Source organism: Saccostrea cucullata, unplaced genomic scaffold (assembly GCF_032062105.1).
Source record: "Saccostrea cucullata isolate Sc308-1 unplaced genomic scaffold, CSIRO_AGI_Scuc_v1 ctg2405, whole genome shotgun sequence".
NCBI lineage: Eukaryota > Metazoa > Mollusca > Bivalvia > Ostreida > Ostreidae > Saccostrea > Saccostrea cuccullata.
Window position 1 is genome coordinate 65,001 of NW_026922751.1, and position 15,733 is coordinate 80,733.

Consider the following 15,733-nt stretch of genomic DNA (forward strand, 5'->3'; position numbering starts at 1 on the left):
TAAAATATCTCATAATTTTGAAGCACAGCGTAACAGTTTACAATATAAACTAAGTCGAAATGAGGAGAAAAGAGTTGATACAATATGTCTAAATCATTTCATGACAAGCGCAATTATAATTAGAACGCGGTTAGCCGAAGGGGAAGATATATTTCAAAATAAATACCTAAAATTATACCTTTTGAGTTAATATTCATTAAATCTGAGAAGCATTTTTGTCCCGTCTGATTTCCATAAATGTAAAGGTAAAAAAAATGTAACAATAAGATAATTTGAAAAAAGCAAATCAAAAGACAAAAGGTCAAAATTAACGGTGCACAAGGAAAAATCTTGTCACAAGAAATACAAATGTGAAATTTGAAAGCCACAGCACTAATCATTCAAAAGTTATGGACAAGATTGAATAAGTCAAATTCCAAGGTAATGAATAAAAGGTCAGAACTGTTGTTACATCAGGCAATGTCCTGTCATAAGAAATAAACGTGTGAAATTCGAAAGTCCTCGCGCCAACTGATTGAAAGTTATGACCAAGGTAAACGTTTTTCAATTTAGGTCAAACTCTTAGATCAAGGTCAGAGTATCAAAATTGTTAGTACCAAATGGATTGTCCTCCACCCGTGAAATATGAAATCCCTTGTATTAATTGTTCAAAAATTATCGCCAAGGTTAATTTATTTTCAAGTGTGTCAAACAACAAGGTCAACATCAAATCAAAGATCAAAAGATTGAAATATTTATACTCAGAAAAGTTCTTCTACGAAGAATAGAGATATGAAGCATGAAAACACTGGCACCAACTGTTCAAATATTATGACCAATGTTATAATACGATAAAAGTTTGCAAAGGTGTGTCCAAGTCCAAAGTCAAAATAACAATTAGGTTTGTAGATAAAGATTTTTTTTACACAGAATACATGTAAAATATAAAGCCATAGCTACAAACAAACAAAAGTTATCGGCAAGTTTAAAGTGTTTGAGGACAAATGGACAAACGGACAGAGAGACAGGGCAAATCCATATGCAACCAAATCTTCTATATAAGATATCTCAATTATAGGAAATTATTAATTATCAGAAATCGATACTGTAGAAATCCTAAACGACAAATCTATTTTTGTTATTCTTCTAATGATGAAACTTACAGGTAAGGGGACATTACATTGTGCAATGTCAATAAGTGGTTTGGGAAGACTGTCTCCATGTGGTAAAAGATAAAAAGTTAAGAATACATGCATCAGCAAGCATTTTGTGTTCTGTTCCTGCATATCATCTCCTGGTCGAATTTTTATGTAATCTGCAATCTTGTTGTTTGATATGTTTTTTAGCAGCTCCTACAAAATAATAAAAAAGAAATTCTGAATTCATTAAGAAAATATTCTTATTTTAAAATTCTTTATATTAGACAATTGATAGAGACATCTATCTTTTTATCTATTTAGGACGTAAAAAGAAATAATTAAATATTCATTCAATTAGGCGATATGTTTTACTGTGGGTCAAGGATTTCACTATTCTTTTTTTCAAAATATAATAAAATGATAACTATGATGGACGTATGTCACAGTTTGTGGTCAAATTTCTTTGTTTTTACATAAGAATTCAAAACGTAGAGCTGTATATAAATTGCAATGCTAGACTTTTTTTTATGTGTTTTTTTTTATTAATTCATTGTTGTCCAAATCATTTTTGTTTATTATTTTGCTCATTGTATGTTTATACTACAGAAATATATGTGTTGTTTAAAACGTTCGCAAATAACAAATTTCACTGTTTTAACGCATAAACATGTACTACATGTATATATAACATTTTCCTTTAATGTATATCACAATTCATTTTGCAGGATTTTGAATGGAATTAAAGAAAATATTGGTGTTTTATCGCAAAGATGTTCAATGCTTAGAAACAAAATCAATAATTGTATCAAATTGCATGCTGGCGGAAAAATACACTAACAGTAAATTTTTAAAAAAAATGTCACTCATTTTGTCAACTTTTCTGTTAAAAAATTTACATCACCGTTTATTAATCCAAGTTTATCGATCTTACAGATATTGTCTTATCCTTCTTTTTCAAATGCACAGTCTTGTCTATTCTAGCTTCCAAACTTCCAAGTACCTATAAAAATGAAAAATGCAGGTAATTTCCTGGGGTTTCATCTATGTTTTTATCATCACCGAAAACCTCTAAAGTCCTTCACATGTAGCAATATTTCTTTTATATTTACCATCCTTGAACAAATATTTAAGAGAACTAATCCAGAATTGTTCATTCTTTTTTTTTTTTTTGGAAAGAAATCATGCAGGATAAATAAAAACGAAGTTACTGATTTTATTAATTATTCAATAATGAAATCCCTCACTGTGTAAATAATTGACTATTATATCTTTTCATATAAAAAAATCTTTAACAGTTATTCAAGTAATATAAGTACAGTACAGCAATTAATATTAATACAATTGATCTTTTCCTGCAGTTCTATAATTATACTAATAGTTCTACCAAGTGAAAATAAACATGATTTTTGATTAATTATTTCATAAAAGTTTAATTAATACATCAGTATCGTTTTTATTGTTGTGCTACCAAAGTTTAATTAATACATCAGTATCGTTTTTATTGTTGTGCTACCAATTGTTGTATATGCCCATACAAATATGACATCGAAGTATCTCAGCATTTAAAGATTAAACTATTAAATTTATTTATGGATCTCTGAACATATTTATCACGTTAGCCTTTGGTTCCGGTCATAAAATCAGCAAAGCAAACTCCAACGCAGCTATTCAGAAGTATGCCTTACCTGTTCAGATAGACTTCCAATCGAATCTGAATGCAGATGTGAAAATGTTACTAGTCTGTATAAAGAAAGTCCAAAACAAATAAAATCAGTCGCATTATGTACCTGAAAAAAAGAAAAAAGAATATCAAAATTGTGATTAATAATCTTACAAGCTGAAAGTAAAAGTATATATATGATAGATTAATTATAGACTAAATTTTGTGTTTTAATATCAGTTAATTGGGAGAAAACAGTTTAATTTGCCATAAAAGCATAAACATTGTTCTAAATTGCATTTTTTCAAATCGGATTTTTTCTATTAGGCCTAGGATTAATTGATTAGTTGTCAAACAAAATGACTCTAAAATATGAACATGAAATACTTCAGCTGCAATCTTGTTGTCAGATAAGTCGGGCTAATACATAGTCGAACTGTCATAAAAGAGAGCCATAATAAGGTCAAACACAAGTTTTATTATGATAAAATTAAGATCACAAAATATTTTCTATAAGCGCTTTTTCTACATGCATGATTGGGTTCTTCATTTTGGTTTTGAAATTATGTATATTTTGTTTTCTGTTCAATCTTGTCAATTTCTTTCAGAGCTTTGAAAAGATGCCGTTTCTTCCTTTGAATTTTGTTTAAAACATATTTCTTCTTGTTTCCTACGCTCTTAAGGATTTTTTTCCATCGAAATATTTCTGATATATCTTTAATTCAGCTTAAGCACTAAACAAACAATCAACCAATCTTGAGGAATTTCAGAATTTCAACATTGTTCGTTTTACTTCAAACCATGAATGGTACAAACAAAGAATGGTATAAAGATTCCTACAAGATAAATAACGACGGACAGGAAGAAAAGGAAAATGGAAACTGAGAAAATGTTTCTCTGTGTGCTGTTAAATGTTTTATGATATCGTGAATAAATCGTAGATGTGACTTACATCTAGTAACTTGCTGACATTCTCCAAGGTTTTCTTTTCACTCTGATCAGGCATAAGGTCTGCTTGCAGGGCTTCCTTTATATCTTTGTACTTTGTCACAGTCACAATATAACAATCAGGGGTGTTTCTTTCCTACGAGTATGATACTTTATATCAGAATTCAAAATCCGAACCAATGCGTGAAAAGCTCTTACGACTTTAATGATAATTTCAAAACTACTTGTTCATAATGCTCTCCAGCTCAAACCATATGATTTTTTTTTCTCAAATATCATACAGATTTAGTACTTTTTTAATATAAAATATCTTCTGATTAACATTGGAATGTTGCAAAAATACATTTTTTTCTTAGTAGTATTTGTTAGGCATGTAAAAAGAAACTACACATCATATATTTACCCTTTTTATACCAACATCTAGCCAGGAAAGGGGAAGCTGGGATGCCTTTAATTTACTTTTTGTTACAATGTCATGAAACGCCGACTCACCATGTGTTTTACATAGCTCCTGAACAAAAAAGTATCTACAAAAGAGCAAAGAATATGAATACTGCTTTGTTTCAAAAAGAATTTGGAGAAATAAAGAAAGATAATACAGATATCGCTTATCCCTCAATGGGTATGGTGGTTCTTATTTCTACAATCAAATTTCTAACTCAGAATCTCACTAGAAAACTCAAAATATTTCCATATGATTAAAAAATTCTCAAGAGGCACGTTAAACAACATACGATCAAAATTCTAAAATATCTTTTAAAATATATTTTAAAGAGGTTAAATACCCCGGTAACAGAATTTTTTTAAAAATAAAATAATTATATATGATAATTTAACATGGCATCAACGGGATAAAGTTGAATACTACTAATTCATTCGAAAGAACCAGATGATAATTAAAAAAAAAAAAAAAGAAAAATTAAACAAAACACACACACACACACACACCCTCACACACTAACAAATGCTTTCCCTTTCTCTAAAAAAATATTCCTAAACATATTTCCACAGTTGTACAAATTCTCTAGGTCTCATCCATTGGGCAAAAATTGAATAAAGGTTATTAGATATAAATATATTTAACTCGGAATCAAAGGATTTATTACAAGTACCTTATGTTTTGATCCCTATCCTCTTTGTTACAGACATCTTTAATTGCTCTCAATAGTGAATCAATTTCTCTAGCAGAAACTACTTCTTCAACCATGCATCTGAATACATATTTGCTAGCTATTTGTATCGCCCAGCGAACTTCTGCGACACGAGAAAGCGATTTGAATGACAACTGTTCATTAAATAAACCAGTAGCAGACTGTACAAATTTCTCCGCTTCCGAAATTTCATCTTTAGTTGTTTTCAAGTCTTTCAGAAAATGGTATACAGTTGTTTCCTATAGATAAATGTTATTTCAAAATGTAGAGTCAAGAAAAATATTTCAATAAATGAAGAAATCTTTTCGTCGAGTATATCTTATTTCATCTTTCTCAGATTAAGGTGTAAAATTTACATAATAGAGTGTAGAAATTAGAGAAGAAAAAATGTCAAAAATGACAAAAAAACCGCTTCTGTATCGTAGTGATATATGCAAATAATTCCAAAAAATGACAATTTCACTTCATCACATATAGAGACAAAATAATAATTACACGATATAGGTATTTAATATGAAAAAAGTAACAATTTCGCAGCTATTGAAAGGCAATTTTATTTAAATGAAAATGGTAACCTCTATGCAATGTATGAACATTTGACACGTTTTGACGAGAGTTTCATTGGTTCTGCATGCTCCTCTGGTGTCCCTCATAAACTTTTCTATGTGTTCATTTACGGAATTGTCTCTGTTTATAAATAAAAATATATGTATCAATGTCAGTGAAGAAAAATTCAACGATCAACATTAGCTAAGAAAATGGAAAATACTTTTATTGTAAATTCATAGTATTCGGCATCTTTGCACAGCTGACAAGATTACAAACTTACCGTCTGATTAAAAAAGAGTGCACGTTTCAAAAGCAAATTGAAATTCATAATATTCAATACAACAGAACAAATCAATAAATCTCCACCTTGTCCGTAGTAAAAGCTGGAGAAGAAATGATCTTGTAACTGGAGTGGTGCATGTATCATAAGGTCTTTTCACTGCGCTTCTTAGTCTCAGTCTATTTCTGCTGACAACTGCGTCACCTTTTACGCTTGTCTTGTTCTCCTCCGAAATAACAAACTCAAGCAATGTATGAATTGCGTCCTCATTAGGTAAATTGTCGTTTTCAAACGTCATATTAGACAAGATTCCCATGAAAAATTGGTCACAAACGGTATATAAAGATTGCCTGAAAGTAGCGAATAATTTACAAACAAGAGGCCCATGGGGCTTAAAGGTCACCTGAGCATAATGCAACAACTTTCATGGGACCTTGAAATTCACCAATCTGGAAGAAGGGCCCTTGCTCATCATAGATATATAGATTGTTCATCTGCTAATACCCATGAGCAAAGAAGAACATTTGCTAAGATTTAATGTATTCTCACTATATAATCAATAGAGCCCCGCCCTAACACCCTTGACCCTGGGGCCATATAATTCATAATTTTGGAAGAGGCATTCTTGCTCATCAAAAATATGTACTTAGTTAGTTTATTTAATACTCAGGAGCATAGAAGAAGATTTTCAAAGAATTAATTTATTTTAAGTATATTCTAGTAATCAAAAGATCCCCGCCCTAACACCAGAAAAACCCCTTACCCTAGTGCCATAAAATTCACAATTTTGGAAGAGGCATTCTTGCTCATCATAACTATGTACTTAGTTAGTCTATTTAATACCCAGAAGCAAATAAGATTTTCAAAGAAATAATGTATTTTCACTATATAATCAATAGAGCCCCATCCCCCTAACACTGGAACCCCTGACCCTCGGGCCATAAAATTAACAAATTTGGAAGAGGCATTCTTGCTCATCATAACTATGTACTTACTTAATTTATTTAATTCTCAGCAGCACCGAAGAAGATTTCAAAGAATTAATGCATTTTCACTATATAATTAATAGAGCCCTACCCCCTAACACCAGAACCCCTGACACTGGGGCCATAAAATTCACAATTTTGGAAGAGGCACTCTTGCTCATCATAAATATGTAATTAGTTAGTTTCTTTAATACCCAGGAGCAGAGAAGAAGATTTTTAAAGAAGATATGCATTTTCACTATATAAACTAAATAACCCCACCCTAGCACTAGAACCCCTAACCCTGGGGCCATGAATTTTAAAATTTTGGTAGAGGACTCATTGCTTATTACATTCATGCCAACAATTTGGACGTTCGATGTCCAGGAATAAAGAAAAATATTTTTAGATATTGCAATAAATTTAGTGGTTTTGGCCCCACCCCTCAGGTCTTAGGGGGACAGAGAACATAAAATTAAAGAAATTTTGCTCCCCTTTACCCATAGATGCTTTATACCAAATTTGATTGAAATTGGTTCTGTGGTTTCAGACGGCTAAAAATGTTCAAGTGTTAACACACGACGCACGACGGACGAAAAAGGATAGCAATCAGTCACCTGAGTGACTCAGTTTAACTAATAAAATGAATCTATAATTAAGACAAATAAGAATTTAAAGATTTATGTATACTGATGTTTAAATTAACAAAGCATCTCACAAGAATTACAGATGTGAAATATAAAATCCTAGTACCACCTGTTCAAAAGTTATATCCAAGGTTAAAGTTTTTTTTAAAGGTAGGTCAAACTCTAGGGTCATGGTCACAGGGTAAAGGTTGTTGTTTTCTATAGAAAGACCTTGTCATAAAGATAACATATGGTAAGTATGAAAACCCTAGCCATACCGTTCAAAAATTATTGCCAAGGTTAAAGTTTTCAAAAAATAATCCAAATTCAAGTTCTAAGGGTAAAAGTTGTTGACATCCATTGAACGATCACAAGAATTACATATGTGAAGTATGAAAGCCTTAGCTCTTACCGTTCAAAAGTTATGGGCAATGTTTAACTTTTTGCGGAGAAACAAACAGCTAGACAGACAGGGCAAAAACTATATACCCAAGAAACTTCGTTTAAGGAGGCATAAAAACATCGTTTTTTTAATAAACATAATAAAATCTGCGATTTTAACTTAAACTTTTGGCTGTATGTCTTGCAATCATTACATTCTTTGACATTTCAGTAGCTAATATTGAAGGATTACTTGTATATATTGCCAATTCGATATACCTTTCAAAATTTGCTATATGGATGAAACAATTTAACAAATGGTCAATGGACCACATCGCTCACCTGAGCAACATTGGTGATGGCGTTCTTTACCAGATTTCCCCCCTTGTGATACCTAGTGTGGCCTCGTTTTACCCCTGACCCCCCAGGTCACAATTTAAATAATTAGAATCTACACTACCCCAAGATGCTTCCACATACAATTCAGCTTTTCTGGTCCAGTGGTTCTTGAGAAGATTTTTAAAGTATTTTCCTATATATTTCTATGTAAAAATTGGATTCCCTATTGTGGCCCCGCACAACCCCCAGGGATCATGATTTGAACAATTTAGAATCTACATTACCCCAGCATGCGTCCATATAAGTTTCAGCTTTTCTAGCCCAGTGGTTCTTGAGAAGAAGATTTTTAAATTTTTTCCTATATATTTCTATTAAAACTTGGATTCCCTATTGTGGCCCCGCCCAACCCCCATGAAGGGTCATGATGTTAGCAATTTAGAATCTACACTATACCAGGATGCTTTCACATAAGTTTCAGCTTTTCTGGCCCATTGGTTCTTGAAAAGAGGATTTTCAAAGATTTTTCCTGTATATTTCTATGTAAAACTTTGATTCCCTATTGCGGCCCCGCCCAATCTCCGGAGGTCATGATTTTAACAATTTAGAATCTACACTACCCCAGGATGCTTCCACATAAGTTTCAGCTTTTCTGGCCCAGTGGTTCTTGAGAAGAAGATTTTTTATGACCCAACCCCATTTTTATATTTTCTTTATCACCCCCCTTGTGAGGGGTCTTGGCCCTTCATTTGAATATTTAAACTCCCCTTTACCTAAGGATGCTTTGTACCAAGTTTGGTTAAAATTGACCCAGTGGTTCTTTAGAAGAAGTAAAAAATGTGAAAAGTTAACAGACGGACGGACGGACAGACAGGCAGCTAGACAGACAGACAGACAGACAGACAGCTAGACGGACGACGGACAAAATATGATCAGAAAAGCTCACTTGAGCCTTCGGTTCAGGTGAGATAATAATACAGCAAAGTAAATATATACAAAGGTACTCAGATCGTTGTTACTACCGGATACATACGTACGTACTCAAGTATTAAATCTAATTTGTAAAGCTTCTGCATATGAAAAATATAAATGGAGTGCACCAATGCTTTACTGTGTAAATTTCTTCGTGTTAACAGTTTAATTATTTTCATTAAATACTTATATACAGCTCAACACATTTTTTAAACTCACATGGTTTTTCCCACAAATTAAGGTCACATTGTTATAATGCAAACTTGTGTAACGTGACAAAATATTTCAAAAATGAGTTATAACTTAATTTTGATCATATTCCATAACTTTAAACATAATTCACACATAATATATAATTGGTATAGGATTTCTATATGCTCTTGGATGATATATTATGAGAGTTTCCAAGTGGTTTTTTTCATGATTTCTCGTCAAATGCAACCGTCTTTTTATCCGTTCAGTTTAAAGCATACATTTGCCTTGGCTTAATACAGAAACAGTGCAGTTCATGTAACTTCTGTATTTTTTGTACATTAATATGATATTAAGGCGTAAGATGATAGAATTTCTCATCAATTCGATTGTTTTCCATGTTAAAAAAGATGGCATTTTTTCAGGTTAACTTCCTGAAATCTAGCATAATGAAAAATACCATCCAATGCAAAATTTCAAAGTTTCAGACCATAAAAGTAAAAGAATTTTCTTTTCAATATTTACAATTTACTATGTTGAAAGATAAAAAGTACTTTATTATCCTATCCTTTCACATGATTTCTTTTTGCAGTTTTGTTATTTATCGGCGCTGCATTTCGACGAAACCAAGACAAGTATGGAAAATATGCAAAGTACGTTGAAAAATACACATCTGTAAGAAGTCAATTTGAAATTTCACCCGAATAGTATCAAATAAAGTTCGATTAATTAATTTGTAAATACCTATAATAGAATCATACACATTTAACATCATACAAATTATCAAAAATTCTCTTTTGGAACATTAACTTTTAAAACTTGAAATAATGATTTTAGAGAATATGCACCTTTAACATGAATATAAGGGTTATATCTCTTACCGATACTCGATAATTTTAAGTTTTATTGCAAGAAAATGGCTTTAATTTGTGCAAAAAACCATGTAAGTTTAAAAAGCGCGTTGAGCTGTATTTATTTTAGCATAGATATTTATACAAGTGACTGTATATCTAATATATTATATCCAATGAAAAATATTCAAGAATCACAAGACTCGAACAGTCATTTTAACTGTAAGCGCTTTCTGACTTTTAATGGCTCTTCAGACAGTTACAAATTGAATATAAAATTAAATATATGCATATTTTTAAAAACCTTTGAACATGCTGGAATGTCCTTGCAATTTGTCGTAAGCAATCCTTTAAGGTCTTGATCGATCTACTGGTTTTCATGTCAACATCATTCAGCCTTTTCCAAATCTAGTGTGGTAATGATTCATTCTTAAAAATTTATCTGGTTACTATAAAGTTGCATTCAGGGGCAAATCTACTACATACAGAATCATACGGAAGTTCGTTGAGCAAATTAATTTTTTCTTTTCTTAAATATTTTATAGAATTGTCAAGAATCTCAATTTATCGTTATTTACCATAGTCACCACAAAAATATCAATATTGACCGAAGCGAAGGTCAATTAATATTTTTCTGGTGAATAACAAACCATATTCACCATCGAAAGAGTCCAGAATTGTTTATTACACTGTATATAGCCAGGATTTGAAACATTGAAGGCTTCCGGACGATTTCATTTTCACGAACTTACTTCTCATGTTGACGGGTAAAAAATGTCCAGATCACAACCCATACCTTCCGTATTTTCATATTTCTGTATGTATACCGGTAACACAGATATTTTAGGAAATTAATCCTTCTGTAGACTAATACTTGCAAAACATTTTTACCTGCTCATATATTTAACTGGCTCTGACCCCTGTAACTAATTGTTTTCAACGTCGTTTGAGGGATTAGTTGTGACGTCACACTGCCACTCCACGCGCACTGACCCTCAGTTGAATAAGGCTCCAAATCCAGTGAACATGAAGTGTTATGAACTCTTTGCGTTTATATAGATGCTATATAGACTATATAGTATATATGATCTTTCTTTTGCGTTTTTTGTTAAACAAAATCGAAAATTGTACTTGCCTCCGATAAAGTCGTATGAAAACTTCTTTCTGTTGTGAATTTGGACAAGACTTGTTCATACAGCTCCCATATGATAATTATGCGCTCCCATTTAGAACTGCAATTAGTTAATTGATTAGAATGAGAAGCTAAGAGGCCAATAATTCTAAAACTCATCTGAATGAATCTGGATCTTCTGTTCTCTAATAGAAAGACAAAGGTTTTTCCTCTATTGTAACATCTTAACCAATAGGAATGGAGCTTTTTAGGGCATTGCAAAGTGAAGCAGCAACTCGAAATAAAGCTTTAACACGCATTCTCTGTAAGCACCAAAAAATCTTGGAAACGACATGTCTCGGAGTTTGATGAAATTTTCACCATAGGTGTGTCTTGGTACAAAACTAGTAAATATGGTGTCGGAAGTTCCACACGTGCACTTAGTTGCCATGGAGACGGATTCATTGAATTCGGCCATTTTTGGCCCATTTTGACGAAATGAAAACATGAAAATCGAGGAAATGTAAATGAATATTTATCGGTATCTTATACACTCTAACAAAAATCATTGGATCATTTGATAACATGAACTTTTAAGGTACACAGAGCATATAATCGTTTATTCTAGAAATATTCTTCCTGTAAGAAAAAGGTCATGCAAAATGACATGGTTTCTAAAAATTTGAAAAATGGGAAAATTGGAATTTTTTGAGATCTTTGAGGCTAAATAAGAAAAATTGTCCGCGGAAATTTCCCAAATCTTATGTTTGTAATTATACTTGGGAGTAAGTAGTGTCATTTCATGAAAAAACATAAGTGGGCTTTTGCTCCTATTTTTAGTAACATGTATCTATAAATAGATATATTTTAGAAATATGTGAAAAATCAAATTTTGGCAAAGTTTTTATTGTCATTACTGCATAATTATAACGTAAAATGTAAAATTTGAAATTTTAATGACAAGAGCTGGACACCACTAGCTGGTTTGGACAACGGTTGAGGGGAATTCTCTTTTCTATTTTTAGAACCAGGTTGCTAAATATAGATATGTCTCTGAATATTAGGGAAAATGACATTTTTGTTCTAATTGGAAGCTTCATATAAAAAGTCCTAACAAATATTAAGCTTTCTACAATATGCTTTCAGAAAGTACATGTGTTTGCTCAAATATTGCTACAATATTGAGGATGGACTCTTGTTTCATTTTATGGCAACAATGGTCTAAAAATAGATTACTCGAATAATTGAGAAAATGTAGATTATTGCACCTTTTTAAGCACTTTAAAGATGTGATTGCTGATTCCTTAGGAAGTATATTGTAAAATTTGAAATGTTAATGACAAGACCTGGATACCACTAGCTGGTATGGATAATTGTTGAAGGGAATTCCCCTTTCTATTTTTAGTATCAGGTGGCTAAATATAGATATTTCTATGAATATTAGGAAAAATGGCATTTTTGTTCTAATTGGAAGCTTCATATAAAAAGTCCTGACAAATATTAAGCTTTCTATAATATTTTTACAGAATGTACATGTGTTTGTTCAATAATTGCCACAATATTGAGAATGAACTCTTGTTTCATTTTATGGCAATAATGGTCTAAAAGTAGATTACTCGAATAATTAAGAAAATGTAGATTATTGCATCCTTTCAGGCACATTTTAGATGTATTTGCTGCATAAATTGGGAGATATTTTGTAAAATTTTAGATGTTAATGACAAGATCAGGATACCACTAGGTGGTATGGATAATTGTTGAAGGGAATTCCCATTTCTATTTTTAGTATCAGGAGGCTAAATACAGGTATAGAGATATCTCTGAATATTAGGAAAAATTCCATTTTTGTTCTAATTGGAAGCTTCATATAAGAAGTCCTAACAAATATAAAGCTTTCTACAATATATGCTTTCAGAATGTACATGTGTTTGTACAATAATTGCCACAATATTGAGGATGAACTCTTGTTTCCATTTCATATCTCTAATAATAATGGTCTAAAAAGAAGATTATTTCAATAATTGAGAAAATGTAGATTATTGCACCTTTTCAAGCACATTTTAGATGTAATTGCTGCATAATGAGAAAATATTTTGTAAATTTAAGATGTTAATGACAAGATCGGGACACCACTAGCTGGCCAGGTATGGATAATGGTTGAGGGGAATTCCCATTTCTATTTTTAGTATCAGGTTGCTAAATATAGATATGTCTGAATACTAGGAAAAATGACATTTTTCTTCTAATTGGCCTGGAAGCTTCATATAAAAAGTCCTAACAAATATAAAGCTTTCTACAACATGCTTTCAGAATGCACGTGTTTGTACAATAAATGCTACAATATTGAGGATGGACTCTTGTTTCATTTTATAGCAACAATGGTTTAAACATAGATTACTCGAATAATTGAGAAAATGTAGATATTGTGCCTTTTTTAGGCACATTGTAGATGCCATTGCTGCTTAAATAGGAAGTACATTGTAAAATTTGAGATGTTTATGACAAAAGCTGGACACCATTAGTCGGTGTGGACAATGGTTGAGGGGGTTTCCCAATTCTATTTTTAGAATCACATGGCGAAATATAGATTTGTCTCCAAATATTAGGAAAAAATGGTCTTAAATATAAAGCTTTCTACAATATGCCTTCCAAATGAACACTTGTTTGTACAGGAATTGCTACAATGTTTCGGACTGACATTTTTCTTATACCAACAATGGTCTAAAAAGATTCCTAGAATAATCGAGAAAATATGGGTTATTGTACCTTTTCAGGTAATGTTGGAAAGCAAAATGTTATACCCGGTAGACGTTGTGTGACTGACAAATACTTCCAAACTATTTAGTGAAATGCACACTATCTGAACGGGGGGGGGGGCTCTCTTTTCTATTTATAGCACAAACAATTATATGTAGCAACTTCTCAGCAAAAGAAGAAAAATGACAAAGGATTAAAGGAGCTTCATTGATAACATATTTACGAAATATACTGCTGTATTCAATATGTCATGAGTATAATCAAGTTTTCCTAGTAAAATAATCATGTGACTGATAAGTATAAAATATATGTAATATCGGTAGTTACCGTTAACTAACAAGCATAAAAACAATGATGATATTCAATTCTACTCATATTTGAAATATGTAAAATCAATGAGGACTTCCAGTTCTATTTATAGAAACAAAGAACAAGGTAGTTTCAATACAAAATATTTAAAGCCCTATGTTTTTCTAAAATATGAAAGTGATATAATAGGAAATCAAAATTCACTCTTTCTGAATCATAAGAATTCCCTCCAGTAAAAATACACAAATCGTTTTTCTTATATGACCTCCTAAATGCTAATTGTGACATCATTAACTTGTGTATTTTCCCGTATTTTCTTTAAGAGTTGCAGAATACATCAATTTTCAGTGGAATATTTTCTTTCAGAAGACATACTCTGCCACTCTCGCCCAGAGAGATTTTGAGATAACCGATACGTGATTTTTCATAGCAGTTTACATAATATATCCCAAAATTAAAGAGGGCGACGGTGGCTAAAGGAAAATCAGCACAGAAATGAGTCATTTTGAGGCTTTTCTGCATTAAACTTAAAAGTGTACCAAATTAATGACGTCATATATCCTGAACGACCCCCTTTCGTGTCATATTCTTTAATGATCTATCATATTCATCTACTCAATGATAGTGAAAGCCAATTTCACAACTTTTTAAGAACATTAAATTTTTAGGCCACAATAAAGCTCAAACCGTACCTTCTTATAAAAGAGACCAGAGGGCATCAACAGTCATGAGAGTAACCCTGTAACAAATCAGTGAAATGGCATTTTAACACGGTCTTGTTATTAGAGATTAGATTCCCTAGTATCTCCTCTTGTTTCAAGAGAAAATCCCTATGTTTGGTACATTTATCAACAAAAATCCTTAGATACTCTGTGATAATTTTGACAAAAAATGACAAAAGGTTCTTGAAATATAGTGACTATCAAAAAAAAAAAAAAAAAATGCAGACCACAGAAACTGCCATATAGAATACGTTCTTTGAGTCTTCGTCTAAAAATATTAAAAGTCTTTGGACAAAATAAACTTGTAGATGAAAATTTAGGTACATTGTCAAAGACTAGAATTAGGACAATCAGGAATTATTTTACAGAACAATTGAAAATATTTTTAAAGTTTTCCTATGAATGGCCTAAATATATTTCGCCACGTGTTACTAAGAATAGTAATAGGACCCCCCACCTCAACTTTTGTCCACACTAGCTAGTTGTGGCCAGTACTGTCATTAACATCTCAAATTTTACAATATACTTTCTAATTATGCAGCTATGACATCTAAAAAGTGCCAGAAAAAGTGTAATAATCTACATTTTCTCCATTATTCCAGGAATCTATTTTTAGACCATTGTTGCTTTAAAAAGAAAACAAGAGTTCATCCTCAATATTGTAGCAATTATTGTACAAACAAGTGTTCATTCTGTAGGCATATTGTAGACAGCATTATATTTATAAAGACATTTTGTACGAAGATTCAAATTAGCATAAAACTTCAATTTTCCCTAATATTTAGAGTACTTCATATCAATATTA

General features: G+C 31.6%; 1 protein-coding gene and 1 long non-coding RNA gene across 2 annotated transcripts in view; both read right to left on the bottom strand.

Annotated features, from left to right (window-relative positions):
* Nucleotides 1-4,933, bottom strand: part of LOC134262354 (uncharacterized) — a 16,634-nt gene extending 11,701 nt beyond the window's left edge. Inside the window, exons 1-6 of the mRNA XM_062744727.1 lie at nt 4,839-4,933; nt 4,130-4,253; nt 3,731-3,862; nt 2,804-2,905; nt 2,050-2,118; nt 1,143-1,331 (exon numbers count right to left, since the gene is read on the bottom strand). Coding sequence (XP_062600711.1) covers nt 1,143-1,331; nt 2,050-2,118; nt 2,804-2,905; nt 3,731-3,862; nt 4,130-4,253; nt 4,839-4,933 — 711 coding nt within the window. The remainder of the gene's footprint in view (nt 1-1,142; nt 1,332-2,049; nt 2,119-2,803; nt 2,906-3,730; nt 3,863-4,129; nt 4,254-4,838) is intronic.
* Nucleotides 4,934-4,973: 40 nt separating this feature from the next.
* On the bottom strand, nt 4,974-5,927 carry LOC134262349 (uncharacterized). Its single transcript, XR_009990999.1, has 3 exons — nt 5,793-5,927; nt 5,453-5,564; nt 4,974-5,116 (listed from the first exon to the last, which is right to left on the bottom strand). It is a non-coding gene; the product is annotated as an uncharacterized LOC134262349 (long non-coding RNA).
* Between the last annotated feature and the right edge of the window lie 9,806 nt (nt 5,928-15,733).